We start from the raw sequence: 15,960 nt of genomic DNA on the forward strand, positions 1-15,960 counted from the left end.
CTTTTGCCAAGGCATAGGGCTTAGCAAAAAGGGAGCCCTTTGATCCCTGCTTTTTCTAATTTGGGATTAGAAAAGGGGGGGTCATCTTATACATTGGGTCATCTTATAAACGGAAAAATACAGTAAGTTAAATAAGCAGGGGGACAGTATACAGCCTTGTCGTACTCCTTTCCCAATTTTGAACCAATCACTTGTTCCATATCCAGTTCTAACTGTTGATTCCTGTCCCACATACAGATCTCTCAGGAGATAGATAAGGTGGTCAGCCCCCTCCCCAATTTCTTTAAGGATTAGCAATTTGGTCTTGAGTTCTTCTGCCCTTTCGAAATCCCGCTTGTACTTCTGGGAGTTCTCGGTCCACATACTGCTGAAGCCTACCTTGTAGAATTTTGAGCATAACCTTGCTAGCGTGTGAAATGAATGCAATTGTACGGTAGTTGGAGCATTCTTTGGCACTGCCCTTCTTTGGGATTGGGATGTGGACTGATCTTTTCCAGTCCTCTGGCCACTGCTGAGTTTTCCATTGAATGTAGCACTTTAAGAGTGTCTTTATTTAAGATTTTAAATAGTTCAACTGGAATGTCATCACCTCCACTGGCCTTGTTGTTAACCGTGCTTTCTAAGGCCCACTTGATTTCGCTCTCCAGGATGTCTGGCTCAAGGTCAGCAACCACACTATCTGGGTTGTCCACGGCATCCAATTTTTTTCTGGTATAATTCCTCTGTGTATTCTTGCCACCTCTTCTTGATGTCTTCTGCTTCTCTGAGGTCCCTCCCATTTTTGTCCTTTATCATGTCCATCTTTGCACAAAAGGTTCCTTTAAAGGTTCCTCCTAGAGTGGTAGAATATACCAGATGGGCGAGATATAAATCAAATAAATAAATAAATAAATAAATAAATAAATAAATAAATAAATAAATAAATAAATAAATAAATAAATAAAATTTAATATCTCCTATTTTCTTGAACAGATCTCTGGTTTTTCCCTTTCTATTATTTTCCTCTATTTCTTGCACTGTTCATTTAAGAAAGCCCTCTTGTCTCTCCTTGCTATTCTTTGGAAGTCTGCATTCAATTTTCTGTAACTTTCCCTATCTCTTGCATTTTGTTTCCCTTCTCTGCTATTTGTAAGGCCTCATTGGACAGCCACTTGGCTTTCTTGCCTTTCCTTTTCTTTGGGATGGTTTTTGTTGCTGCCTCCTGTACAATGTTACAAGCCTCCATCCATAGTTCTTCAGGCACTCCATCCACCAAATCGAGTTTCTTAAATCTGTTCTTCACTTCCACTGTGTATTCATAATGGATTTGGTTTAGATTATACCTGACTAGCCCAGTGGTTATTTCTACGCTCTTCAGTTTAAGCTTCAATTTTGCTATAAGAAGCTGATGATCAGAGCCACAAACAGCTCGAGTTCTTGTTTTTGCTGACTGTATAGAGCGTCTCCATCTTTGGTTGCAAAGAACATAATCAATCTGATTTTGGTATTGCCCATCGGGTGATGTCCATGTGTAGAGTCACCTCTTGCATTGTTGGAAGAGTGTTTGTGATGACCAGCTTGTTCTCTTGAGAAAACTCTATTAGCCTTTGCCCTGCTTCGTTTTGAACTCCAAGGCCAAACTTACCTGTTGTTCCTTTTATTTCTTGACTCCCTACTTTAGTATTCCAATCCCCTATAATGAGAAGAGCATCTTTCTTTGTTGTCACTTCTAGAAGGTGTTGTAAGTCTTCACAGAAGTGGTCTATTTCAGTCTCTTCAGCATAAACTTGGATTACTGTGTTGTTGAAAGGTCTGCCTCGGGTTCATATTGAAATCATTCTATCAGTTTTGAGATTGTATCCCAGTACAGCTTTTCCTGCTCTAACAATAGTAAGAGCTAAATACAAAAAGAATCAGAAAATGAATTTTCATGGCATATTGGAGATTGTCGGTGCCATTGAACAACCTGGATTAAATTCACAAGTATAAAGGCCTTCCAATCTATTTAGCCCTTTATTTTACTCAGAATTGGGCTAACCAAAAACCCTCACCAAACCTTTCTGGATTGTGGGCGCTAGTATATAAGTCAAATGTATCTCACCAGTCCAAATTAAACCTTTTGGGATTTGAGATTAAGTTTTAAATTCACCTGAACAGCAGCAAATACACTTCAGTCTGTAAGGGGGAAAAAAAGCAAAATTAACTGCATCTAAGATTCATTTCTTTTGAGCTCAAATAGGGTCAAACTGATTAATAGGCAAGTAGTCTGGCTTATGTGATTTGTGAGCGGTGCTGAAAATACCCACCAAAACTCTGCAGGGCTAATGGAATGAATTCCTTTTTGAAAATCATGAGTTCCCATCATACACTTGCTGTGTTTAGTGTAAACAGCTCCACCTAGAGGCAATCCCAAGGATGGTTTGAACATCGAATGTTAAAGCACATTTTTGAGAGCTGATCCCTGTGACAGGAGAAATGAGTCGTCCCAAAATGTATATCTTTTTACTTTTAACAGAACGGTTGGCATGAGGGAGGCCTTCTGAATCTTACTGGAGCAGCCCCAAAGCAAGCTTTGCTTAACCATTTTTTCTGCAAGTGTTTTTTCACCAAAGAACCGAGAAGCTCAGTGGAGCCTCCAGCTAGAACGGCTCCGTTGCCGGTCCAATCTCTTTCTCTACGTAGAATATAAGGATGCCTTTGCCTTGGGCCATCAAATCCCTTTGGTTATCTTTGCCCTCAAACACAAAAGCTAGTATCCTAAGAGGGTTTGCTTAAGGTTTGCACAACTTACTGCAGCTAACAGCAGCCAATTAATGAAGTCCCAGGGCACGTGCCAGTCACACCCTGATCAAACCTAACTGGGCATTGTAACGTGCATCCCAATAACTCATTAAGTAGCCACATTTATCTGCAGCAACTAATGCAAACCTTATGTAGGTACAGGTAGAATTGTGGACAAAGCATGACAAGGAAACAAGGGAAGGGATGCATGCATTGTTTAGCAATATTAACATGAACACTAATGAATAAATTGTACGCTTAAAAGAATTTTATTGAAGTTCAGCTCTTGACAGCATAATGAAATCAAATCCACTGTGTGAAATGCAAATAGAAGTTGTTAGACTTTTTTTCAAAAATCATTAAAAAATGTTGCTGTTTAACAATTATAAGAATGCATTTTAAATTCATTGTTGAACATTTCAAATGAAGTAGGGCTAACAAATTGATTTTTAACAAATTGTTTCTATGCACTGAAGGTTTGGTTTTTTGTTTTTTGGGGGGGTGTTTTGTTTTTTGATGTTGTTGTTTTGTTTTTGCAATTTTGACTATGTGAGGCATCCAACAAATGAACACCTTTTTCTTTCGAAAGGTCCAGCCTGGGCAGATTTTCTAGCAAGAAGGAGCAGGCTCAGCAGGTTCTTAGGAAAGAATCTATCAGTAGTGTCTATGCATTTTTTTTCCTGATGTTTTAATGGTGACCTCCAATTGTGTTGCAGCAGTAGCATGAAATAAACCAGGTGTAATTATGTATTTCCTCTAATGATAGGCTGCAAAGAATTGCTATCCTAGGCAAAACAAGGAATTAATGATGTGACTGAAGGATGATTGATCATGGCAGGAGTAACCTTGAAAGGACACAGAGTTCTTTGCTGCAACTATTGTTGCATTACCCCAAATCACTCTTACAGTCTATAAATTGGGGAGTAGTTCTGGATGCTTCTAGACAAGGCATTTACTGGACAAATGTTTTGCCTATTCGCAGAAAGTTGTTGTGAGAAACTGTCCAGAAAATGGCATCGTCTATTAGTAATCTGGTGGCACTGCGGGCTAAACCGCAGAAGCCTGTGCTGCAGGGTCAGAAGACCAAGCAGTCATAAGATCGAATCCACGTGATGGAGTGAGCTCCCGTCGCTTGTCCCAGCTCCCACCAACCTAGTGGTTCGAAAGCATGCAAATGCGAGTAGATAAATAGGGACCACTTTGGTGGGAAGGTAACAGCGTTCCGTGTCTAAGTCGCACTGGCCGTGTGACCACGGAAGATTGTCTTCAGACAAACGCTGGCTCTATGGCTTGGAAACGGGGATGAGCACTGCCCCCTAGAGTCGAACACGACTGGACAAAAATTGTCAAGGGGAACCTTTACCTTTACCTTTATTAGTAATCTCCCCATGTCCTCACCCTATGTGCCTCAGATGCTTCTTTTCATAGGATTTCCTACAAAAATATGTATTAAAGAAGGGGGAAACAGCACTAACCGCCATTCAAGCTGAAAGCACTCTTACATGATCTCTTTGAAATATTGTAGTTTTTTTGTTGCCAAAAAACCAAATGACAGCTGTTAAGGGACAAATACCATCTCTCCAAACTCTTACTCTTAAGGCAAACCCAACCTCCCAAAACACCTCTAATACAATAAACTGACTACAGTTAGGCCTTTTCCTAATCTGCCTTTACATTACAGATTACTTTCTTAACATTGGCATCCCGGAACCACTTCCAGGAGGTGCTGTCCCCGTAACTAAGGAAGCAGAAACTGCAAGAGTCAAGCAGAATGACATAAATATTCCCCCCTGCCAGGATCCCCCAATGGCCTTTATAGGGAAATAAAGAATTATTATCCATTCTGGAAATATGATTCAGAACTTTGCTCCTGGGAGACTGCATTTTTTTAAAATGTACTCAACCTATAATTCTCAGCTTGAAAAATGCTATTCTCTCTTTACACACACACAGCTTCCATCTGGGATTGAAAAAGCTGCCAGTTGTGCAATAATGAGATTTGTGGAGAACACAGGGGCTCCGACCATTCCTTAGGCCACAGCCCTCTTAGGCAACCCATCCTTTCAGTTACAGATTTATTGACAGTCCGATGGACATGCCACGTCTGTCAGTGCAGATGCAGCAGAATTTGGAAGAGAACACCTCAGCCAGGATGGTTGTTCAGCACCCCATTTTTCAGTTGGACCTGTAGCCATCGCATGTTTATTTTGAGATGCATCTGACTTAACCACTATAGGGTCCACATTTGTGTTCCAAACACGCAATGATCTGGCAAGGGTGGTGCAGTGGTTAAACTGCAGTACTCCAGCCAAGACTCTGCTCGTGACCTGGGTTCAATTCCAGGTAGCTGACTCGAAGTTCAGCCTAATTAAATTGTAAACCACCCAGAGAGTACTTTAAGTGCTATGGGATGGTATATAAGCAGCACGCTTTGCCTTGGCTAGAACTGCTGGGTCCCAGGTTATCTGCGGGGAAGAGGATGATTGGAAAGAGATTGGTCAAGCAGAACAATTCAGATTAGCTAAGGCTAACAAGCACGGCTGAGGAGCCAAACTTCAGAAACTGCAGTGCCCTCATAGTGAATCATTAGAGACTTGACAGGTCATGAACATCTCCTGCCTCTTCCATCTTTGCATTCCCACACCTTGCACTATTCCCTCCCTTCACCTAAAAGGTTGCTTGGTGCTGTAATGGCAGGAGTCATCAAATTTACTTTGCAAAGCCTCTGTTCCTCCTGAACTATTGAAACAGCAGCATCCTAGGGACAAAGGATTCAGAAGCATTTAGTTTCCCATTCTTCCGAAAACTACTGCCATCCAGAGTAGCCTTCGGTATAGATGGGCGGGGTATAAATTAAATTAATAAATAATAGAATACATATTCTTGGACTCCTTCCACACATGATGCTGTCATGAGTGGGCTGTAAAAAACCAAAAAGTCATTGTATGCCATTTTAAGGATCATTGATACCTCTGTTGGGCACTCATGAATAGACTTCCAATTGCAGCATTTGAAAGAGTTAATTAAGGCCCAATACTTTTCAAATGGCATTACTCTTTTGCAGGATCAAGTGAACCACTTCTTTAAAGACAACTATGGCAGAATGCCCAAGTCACGCCTGTCCATCATATGGAGCTCTAGGGCAGCAGCCTATGGTAGGACAGGAGGGCAGAGTCAAGAGAACAGTTGGAGACTGAGAAGAGTTAGAGAATAGGTTTTGAAGGGTTAAAACAGAGATTGGAAAGTTGGTGTGTGTTAGAGAATAGATAAGAGATAAAAGTAATAGAAAATAGACAGTCATAAGATATTGTTACAGTGATTAATGTGAATGAATACGAACAAGCAAACGTGTAATCCTATCCAAGTTTACTGACTGAACAATAAAAGAACATCAATGACTTTTCTTCTATGATTCACCAATCAAACAATAAATAAACCCGTTATGTGTGGCAGCCCGTGTCTAAGAAACATATTTGGTACAGTGTGGATAAAGATCCACTGGTGGCAGCATGTAAAGGGAGAAAATAGCACATGGTGTCCGAAGGTGGATCTGTGGTTGAGGGAAAACAAACAGGGGACACTGGGGGAATGCGACAACAACCAATAAAATGTTATATGCTGTTAGACAAAGCAGGGTTTTTATATCCTGGAATGGAATGGTAATACAAGTATATGGCTATGGTTTGGCCCAAGCCATTGTACCTGGGTACAAATTAATGGGGGGGGGGAATGCTAGAAATACTAGCTTACCCAACATTACTTCTTCACAGTTCTAAGTTTACTGAAGTTGTATTGGTTGTTTACATGCATTCCAAATATGGAAAATGTATTAAGCATTTTTTTTCTTTAATTTCTGGCAGCTCCATTCAGTTCTTCCAAATCTGCAGACAACATTGTTAAATTTGATACCTATGGAGACGGGATAGGCCGATACAACGTCTTCAATTTCCAGCGCAATGGAGGTAAATTCTCCTATGTAAAAGTTGGCCAGTGGGCAGAAACCTTGACTCTTGACGTTGATGCCATTCACTGGTCCAGAGGTGTTATCCCCACTGCCCAGTGCAGTGACCCCTGTGCACCCAATGAGATGAAGAACATGCAACCTGGGGACGTCTGCTGCTGGATTTGCATTCCCTGCGAGCCCTTTGAGTACCTGGCGGACGAATTCACCTGTTCAGACTGTGGGCTTGGGCAATGGCCCACTGTGGACCTCACCAGCTGTTATGACCTGCCAGAAGATTACATCAAGTGGGAGGATGCTTGGGCGATAGGGCCTGTGACCATCGCCTGCCTGGGCTTCATTTGTACTTTCCTGGTCGTGGGAGTCTTTATCAAGCATAACAATACTCCCTTGGTCAAAGCCTCCAGTCGGGAACTGTGCTACATCCTGCTCTTTGGAGTCTTCCTCTCCTATAGCATGACGTTCTTTTTCATCGCCAAGCCCTCCCCGGTCATTTGCACCCTGCGCCGTTTGGGCCTGGGCACCTCATTTGCCATTTGCTACGCTGCTCTCCTGACCAAAACAAACTGCATTGCCAGAATATTTAATGGAGTGAAGAATGGGGCTCAGCGCCCTAAATTCATCAGCCCTCGTTCTCAGGTCCTCATTTGCCTGAGTCTCATCATGGTGCAGGTTGTGGTAGTGTCCGTGTGGCTGATTTTGGAGGCCCCAGGCACTCGCAGGTACACCGTCCCGGAGAAGAGGCAGACTGTCATATTGAAGTGCAATGTCAAGGATCCCAGTATGTTAATTTCTTTAACGTATGATGTAATCCTTGTAGTCCTATGCACTGTCTATGCCTTCAAAACAAGGAAGTGCCCAGAAAACTTCAATGAGGCCAAATTTATTGGCTTTACAATGTATACAACGTGCATTATTTGGCTGGCCTTTCTACCAATCTTTTATGTGACATCGAGTGACTACAGGGTAAGTCTTCCACCTTCATTTCACTCACATCCATTGTGAGATTAAACATTCTGTCAGCCATGCTTTAGGGATTTGTATTTTAATGGGAAAATATTATATCTTAAAATGCCATGCTTTGTAAGTCAAGGGAGAATAAGCAAATGAAAAGCAAGCAAAGACAAGACTGGGAAAAACCTTCAGCAACATGAAGCAGGGTCTGCATTAACTCAGTCTTTGAGAGGGACACACACCAAAGGCGAGTGTAGCTGGAGTTGACAATGGGTGGGACCAAATCTCCAAAAGATGGAGAATCAACTCCTCCCTTCCACATGTTCTAGCCCTACTGATACCAAGTTCACTTCAGATCCTTAGAGGGGAATGCAAAGCCCCTTCTCTCTGTGTTGTTGGGTTTTTTTATCCATCTTGAGATAGACAAGTCTGCAGAGGAGCAACCAGCTCATACATAAGCCCTTCACATGAGCAAGTGTCTGAACATTAACAGAAACCTCTCCTCTGAAGACACATCACACTTGATGTAGAAAAACAGATGACAGAGAGGGGAGGGACTATGTCCTCTCTTCAAAGTATGTCCAGAGAACCAGGGAAGTAATGACTAGATATGTCCCATAAGACTACAGATCTCTCTCACACAAGCTTGCACTACATATATCAGCCACTCATTCATTTATTCTCTTTTACATTCATTTGCCTTCTCACATACAGTCTTTGCCAACCTGTTCATATACAGCACTCAAACACACATATACAAACTCACTGCTGTCCCCTCACTTCCCAAGTACTGGTACTCACTTCTGTTACTCTTTTAGGTCTGCATCTGTGCACTTCTCACCATCTTATTTATGTGTTGCTGCTACTGCAATGAAAAACCATAGGAAGGCACATCTGCATCATATGTGCACATGTGCAAGAGCTAGAGTATCATTACTCCGTCACTCTAGGTTCATGCACAACTCAGCTGCATTATGTGTTCACCTAGAACAGTGGTTCCCGACTTATTTCAAGTCACAACTTCTTTTTATAATAGTCAAGTGGCCTGTGGCACCCACCATCACATTTGCATAAAAATGCATTTTTAATGGAGTACAGTCCTCCCTCCTCAGAAACTAGAGACGTCTTCCCCCTCCCTTCCAGGGCCCGGGGGCAGCTCCATATACATAAATTTATACACAAAATTTAATATCCTGGTCTGAAAGGTCAAGGAAGAAATTATATAACAAAGGCTACAACATATATAGTGGGGAACGTGGTGACGCTGCGGGCTAAACCACAGAAGCCTTTGTATGCTGCAGGGTTAGAAGACCAGCAGTCATAAGATCGAATCCACATGACGGAGTGAACTCCCGTCGCTTTGTCCCAGCTCCTCGCCAACCTAGCAGTTCAAAAGCATGTAAATGCGAGTAGATAAATAGGGACCACCAAGGTAGGAAGGTAACAGTGTTCCGTGTCTAAGTAGCACTGGTCATGTGACAACGGAAACTGTCTTCGGACAAACGCTGGCTCTATGGCTTGGAAACGGGGATGAGCACCGCCCCCTGGAGTCGAAAACGACTGACTAAATGTCAAGGGGAACCTTTACCTTACAACATATATAAGGTGACTCATGACCCCCAGAAAACATTTGGGGTCACAACCCCCAGGTTGGCAAACACTGACGTAGAGACTTTTAAAATGCCACTCCAGGCATCATACTTTCTAGTTCAGCTATGCTTTGCTGATAACTTGTTTTTCCTTATGACAAATAAGAGTCCGACCAAGAGGGCTGTACAAGGGAGAAGCCCAGAGCTGAATGCTCCAAAGGGGTTACAGTAAATTTGAAGAGGTTATACAGATGACACAGGATGCAAAATGTTTCTCTTCAATAAGGACTCTTATGTGGTTTGGCTTAACTGGAGGGTCCATGTACAGCTCAGAAAAATTCACTTTTTTGGACTGCAACTCCAAGAGTTCCCCAGTCAGCCTGAGCCAAGCTTGAACTCCAAGTCCCATCTGCTCCAGAGATCATTGTCAAAGATCATGGATGATGGGAGTTGGAATGCAACAACCTCTGAAGGACCACAGAGTTCTCCATCCTCAGTCAATGGTTTCCATGCGTGCCAAGATCTCCTCTCTTTTTTTGGTGCTGTGTTTTGTAACATCTAAAACTGAGGGCTTCTGTATTTTTCTCCATGCAGGTTCAGACGACAACAATGTGCATTTCTGTAAGCCTGAGTGGCTTTGTTGTCTTGGGATGTTTGTTTGCCCCCAAAGTGCACATTGTCCTCTTCCAGCCACAGAAGAATGTAGTCACTCACAGGCTGCATCTCAACAGGTTCAGTGTCAGTGGGACAGGAACGACATATTCCCAAGGTAATTAACAGAGAGCAGTGTGAGTCCTTTCCTTTCCCCAAACGGCTATTTCTGTACAATTTCTGCATTCATGATTTCCCTTCATTGTTTTCCATTTAAAAGAAGATCTTCAAGGCAATTTTCCATGCTAATCAAAACACCACAAATACTATTTATGAGTAGAACCTTTAAATCAACTGAGGTTTGAAATGAAGTACTTTTTTAAAAAAAGGGGGGGGGGGGACAATTAAGATAACCAGTACTGAAAGCAAACAATAAAAATTAAGCACCAGTGTTTTAAATTACGTAAGGCAAAAACTAAAATGTTGAGAACTGAAGGCTAAATGGTTTTTTAATAGCCAGAAAGGGAAAGAGCTCATTAACTGCTATGTTGTAGGCAGAGATTCAAGGGATGTTGCTATACTCAGGCATCGATACAAAGAATGTTTACTTGCTGAATTTCTGCCTGCCCTGCAGCTGTTCGCAGGACAGGAAAATCAGATCATTGCATCAGTCAAAACTACATGGATCTGCATACAACCAACAAATTTCAGCATTTCGTTTTCTTCTAATCCTCAGACAGGAAGGGTGTAACACAATCAAAACATTTTTAAACTGTTGTTTCATAATGCTCATATTCAAAAACTGAATGAACCAGCAGGTGAAGTGCTAGCTGTAGATTTAATTGCTTGAACTTCCAGTTGCAGCTTATCCAAGAACTTAGGGGGTGCCTTCAGGCAAGCTTCAGTCTCCGTTTACATCTATTAAAGCAAGGGCTGCACAAGTTTAATTGCTGGATGAATTGATAAAATAGTCATTGATTTAATAGTCCTATGGGCAATGAGCAATCCACACTGAATTCATTGAGGCTTACTTCTGAGTAGATATATAGGAGTGCTCCGTCAATTGATCAGGACAACGCTGTTGGTCTCTTGGTAGCACTTTTTTCCCCCTTTTGGTAGCCTCAAGAGAAGATTTTCACCATAAAATTGCACACAAGTGCAATTTTATGGTGAAAAATCTTTACAGGAAAAGAAATTACATGAGAGTGAATGACACATTATTATTATTATTATTATTATTATTATTATTATTATTATTATTATTATTATTATTATTATTATTATTATTATTATTATTATTATTATTATTATTATTATTATTATTATTATTATTATTATTATTATTATTATTATTATTATTATTATTATATTCCACCCATCTGACCAAAGGCCATCATTCTGGGTGGTTTACAACATGTATAACCAACACACTGAAAATCCAATTTAACAAAAGAAGAAACAGAAATAATAAAATGCAAATAAACAATACCATCAAAATATAAACATCCATTCACATAAAGCATCCACAACAGATCATACCAGTATAACATCTAAAAGCCAGTTGCCTGTCAAAATTATTGGATCCATTCGTGTCTTAGTGTGGGTGCTGTACTCGACTGAGTTTGGGGCTCGAATTCAGATTGACACATCTTTTGGTGCAAACATAGAGATGTGACCCCCAGGCATCCCATGAGTAACACATTTTGCCTACTACTCCCCTGGACACCCGTAACCCAGCACTTCCCATGTTCCTGCAGAATTCCAGCATCCACAAGCAACTGATGACGGGGAGGTGTTTATTCTGACCAGTTGGGTTAGCTGGCTGCAAAGCATGCCATAGTTGTGCCAGTTGATCTGATCTATTGCACAGACCTATGCCAGCTAAGAGACATTCTTTGTTGCCTTCCATTTTTTGAGGAATCCCTAGCATCAAATAGATGAAGTATACAGACAGCACTTCAATAGAAAACAAAATGTCCTTCAGGTCTATGAGAGGGACGTTTCATATCTTCTCTAATTGGCTTTGTTTTCTTGTTGGTTAACTTGAGGTAAACACACACCTTTTGCAAGCATGATTGCTTAGACTTCAATGTCTGCTAGAATCACATCTGGGACACTAATGCGATGCTAGTTTCTTATGGTGGACTATTTGTAATGTATATTTTGAACAGAGATGGGCATGAACTGGGAATAGGGCTGTTCACAATGGTTCATGGCTTGTTGCTATTCACAAACAACAAACCATGAACTTTCACAAACTTTTCAACTAAATGAAACATTTTGTAATTCATGTGGTTTGGGAGTTCTGGGAGTGGCAGAACAGCCCCTGCATGAGCTAGAGGTGCCAAACACACAGTGTATTTTCAGCTGAATCTCCTCCCCAGCAACTACAAATCTGGTGAAGAGGTGAAGACTGGATTTCTACCCCCTCAAAGCAGGTCCTCTCCCCCCCCCCCCCGCCAGAAAATCCTCTTTAGCATCTGGCTTGGGGAAAATTAAGTGGTCCATGCCAGGGAACTTGCAACAGGGTATTGCTCATCAAGAGGTGGACTGAGGTGAGAACAGAAAGGGGGCAGATGTGAGAAGAGAATGGAAGTAACAATTCACCAGGGTGACTGAAGTCCCAAGGAAGGAAAATAGTGTTTCCCTCTGCCTCCTTCCTCCATGAAGGAGGTAAAAAAAAACCTCCCTGAGGACAAGCACACCTTCCCAGCTGGGAGAGGTGTATCATAAATTAAAAATAAAATCCGCTACAGGCAATTTCTTCAAAGTTCTTCAGATCATGCAATCATGAATGGACTAGCTAGCAAAGTGTCTTCTTCTCATGCCAGCTGCTGCAAAAGTGAAACCACCAGCTGAGCTGCTCAGGATGTGGCTCCTATAACCAGCTACTCCCAGAGAGCAGACCTGGAGCTCTGCAGGCAGTTGGCTGGCTGACCAGACCACCAGTCCTACACAAAGTTTCCCCAGCATTGCCTAGGAAGTTGACTGAGTGGTGCCAGGCTGTCTACCCAGGGACGACATGCCCAAAAATGAAGCGTGCAACTCACCGGGGCCGATAACAGTTTGCCATTTTGTTCCATTCTGGCCAGGCACATTTTCCCAAAGTGCCCCAAAATAAACCACAGCATGGCCTGGTTTTCTGGGTGGGGGGGGGGGTTGTTGCTTCATGGTTCATTTTGTGCTCACCTCTAATTTTGACCTAGGAATGACAGCCTAACTTGATCTTGACATGGTATACTCTCACTTCTGCCTCTCATGCTGATTTCCAGCATTTCAATTTTCTCCGTAGTAATTAAACAATGCTGCCCTAATAATCACACATCAGGTCTCCTAATTCCCCTTGTTAGCACCATCACTCCCATTATGCTCATAAGTAAATCACTGTTGCCAGAAGTGATAGATAGATAGATAGATAGATAGATAGATAGATAGATAGATAGATAGATAGATAGATAGATAGATAGATAGATAGATAGATATAGATAGATAGATAGATAGATAGATAGATAGATAGATAGATAGATAGATAGATAGATAGATAGATAGATAGATAGATAGATAGATAGATAGATAGATAGATAGATAGATAGATAAACCTTTATTACAGTCCAAGACCAGCCACAAATAAAACATCGAAATATATAAATATACAGAGGAATATATGGGGAGCGGCACCCAAGATAAATGAAACATTTATATACACCACAAATTGGCTCTACCATTTGTGTAAAGAAATGGTTGACTCAAGTGATGTAGTAGTAAGACTGGCAATCCCCATAGTTCCCCTAAAACCAAAATTATGTATTGGTCTGTATCCACACATTTGAAGAATAGGTCTTTTGAAATGTTAATGGCCATTCCTGGCTCATTGAAGAGCAATCTACCTTCAATTACTTTGCATTACAACAGAGATAGTGTGTGGCAGTCCACTGTTCCTGGGGAAAAAATCCATTTCTCTCCCAGCTACTAGGAGGACTGTAGCCTAGCTCTGAGCCAACAGAGCAATGTACCAGGGTGGCAGTTGACATCATAATTCATGCAGAACATTCTGGGGCTTCAGTTGTACAAATTCTTGTTCTCTTACACCATTAGTCAGCATTAAGTCATATATCTATGGTTTTCAGCTACAGCAAACTAATTCATCAGTCTTGGCTTCTGCCAAAGAAGCCTGGATGAAAGTGCTAAGGATTTTTGTTGAGAAATCTTTTACTCACTTTATAAAAACACAATTCCAAGTATTCATCCCTTTGGAGCTATAGAAATTTTCAGTCAACTCAACCTGCTACTCAGTCCAGAATCCAACACGTAGTTTTGAAGATTTAAGCTTGTGTTGTTTTTATGTTATCATCTCTTTGGCTTTAGGATGTTCCTTTACATTCCCCCTCATTTCATGGCCAAGAAAAGTCATACACCTCTGTAATGAAGAAATTCTTATTGCTAATGTGCATTTTCCTTTTTCAGCTTCAGCTAACGTGTATGTTCCAACCGTCTGCAATGGAAGAGAAGTTGTGGATTCCACCACCTCCTCTCTGTGATTATTCAGTTGGTTCTTGCATTCTTAGACTGTTAGGAGGTATAGCACATTTCTTGTGCATTGGGAAAAAAAGAACATTTTAAAAGGACTAGCATTTTTTTTCTAGAAACTGTGTAATATATTATTTTTGAGGACTGTACAGTATATAGTGATGTTCTTTTTAGAACAGCTTTCAAACTCCTCTGTGATTAACAGTTCCAAGGGATGTGTAAATAACCATGCCTTGCAGTGTTACCATGTTGACTCAACAGTGAGAGAAGGAGCGGTTGCCATGTTTGGTGGCTTTCTTTCTAATGAGATTTTTTTTTCATTTTTTTGTAATTCCTTGTTGTAATTTACCTAGACAGCATTTGTATGTTGTATATTATGATTACATTCTGTGCAGCAGATGGTTTTCACAACAGTATTAATTAATGTAAAGATGGTCAATAATAAAATCTGAAAAGTTTTCCAGCATGCTGGCTGCTTTTTCCCACCTCGAGAATATTAGAATTCTTCACAGTGGATGGGGTGGGGGGATTTAAATCTGCAGCATATGAATGCTAAATGTGTCTTCTGTTGGCAAGGCAGGCAGCAGCTAAGCTAACTTGTGGATTTAGGCTCTCAAAATCATAATGTTTAGCAGAGTAGAACTTCCCCTTCAGAAAGTAATCACATATGTGGTTCTAGGAAAATGAGAAAGCTGGTGTTTATTAAGGAAATAGATTGAGAAAAGAAAGTTGATGGGAATGTGGCAGGGTTTCCTGCTCACCTCTCAAGAAGAAAGGCAAGCTGTCTCCTCTCCCCTCTTCCAGAAGGTTGTGACATCAGGAACTCTAGAAACACCAGTCTCGGAAGAAGGAACATCCATCTATGTCTAGGAAATCTGAGAAAGTCTTTCTTGGTGTATGTACTCCTCCCCCTGCAAAGACCTGCATCTTCTTCAGTTGTGAATAAGTGAATCAAGGAATTTTTTTAAGGCACTGGGTCATAACATGGACGACAATTCAGTAGTGGAGGGAAGAAACTGGCTTGCTGCAATAGCTCAGTCACACTGATGTAAGAGGGAAATAATAGCAAATTGGCAGCTAATGCTGTGTGGGTAGAACTTTGTCAGCACTTTTTAAGTTCTCTCCAGTACCATTTAAATACACGAACCCAGGAGTTTTTGTCCATTGAATTTTACTAACTTGAGAGATCTAGCATGGAGATAGCAACGTTCTTTGTAGACTTATTAAACCTAACCTGTGTTATCACGGCTGACCTTTAGTTTACAGCCTATCTCAAGTAACAGCTTTAAATATTACAAATGTTCTGTATATATTATTGCCATCAAGGGGTACTGAGATCCAGGGAGCCCATTTTCGGTTGTTCCGCTTCTTGCCCCAAAATGTCTTCAGCCATCTTCATTGCTTGTTATATTCAGAAGGTGAGGCAGCCCATTCAGGTAACAGCATCGAAGACTGCAAATGTTCTGTATTTATTTATTTTTGCCATCAAGGGACACAGGGATTCAGAGACCCGATTTTTGGCTATTAAGCTTCTTGCACCAAAATGTATTGAGCCATTTTCAGTGCTTTTTATATTCA

The 15,960-nt window shown here is 41.2% G+C and overlaps 1 protein-coding gene across 5 annotated transcripts in view; it reads left to right on the forward strand.

The window, feature by feature from the left end:
- Positions 1 to 14,840, forward strand: part of GRM3 (glutamate metabotropic receptor 3) — a 147,238-nt gene extending 132,398 nt beyond the window's left edge. For all 5 annotated transcript variants that reach the window (XM_078394237.1, XM_078394238.1, XM_020800517.3 and 2 more), the window contains exons 4-6: positions 6,621 to 7,687; positions 9,859 to 10,033; positions 14,320 to 14,840. In XM_078394237.1, the coding sequence (XP_078250363.1) occupies positions 6,621 to 7,687; positions 9,859 to 10,033; positions 14,320 to 14,393 (1,316 nt within the window). In that variant the 3' untranslated portion in view covers positions 14,394 to 14,840. The remainder of the gene's footprint in view (positions 1 to 6,620; positions 7,688 to 9,858; positions 10,034 to 14,319) is intronic.
- The last annotated feature ends 1,120 nt before the right edge of the window (positions 14,841 to 15,960 follow it).

This window comes from Pogona vitticeps, chromosome 5, assembly GCF_051106095.1.
Source record: "Pogona vitticeps strain Pit_001003342236 chromosome 5, PviZW2.1, whole genome shotgun sequence".
In the NCBI taxonomy this organism is placed as follows: Eukaryota; Metazoa; Chordata; class Lepidosauria; order Squamata; family Agamidae; genus Pogona; species Pogona vitticeps.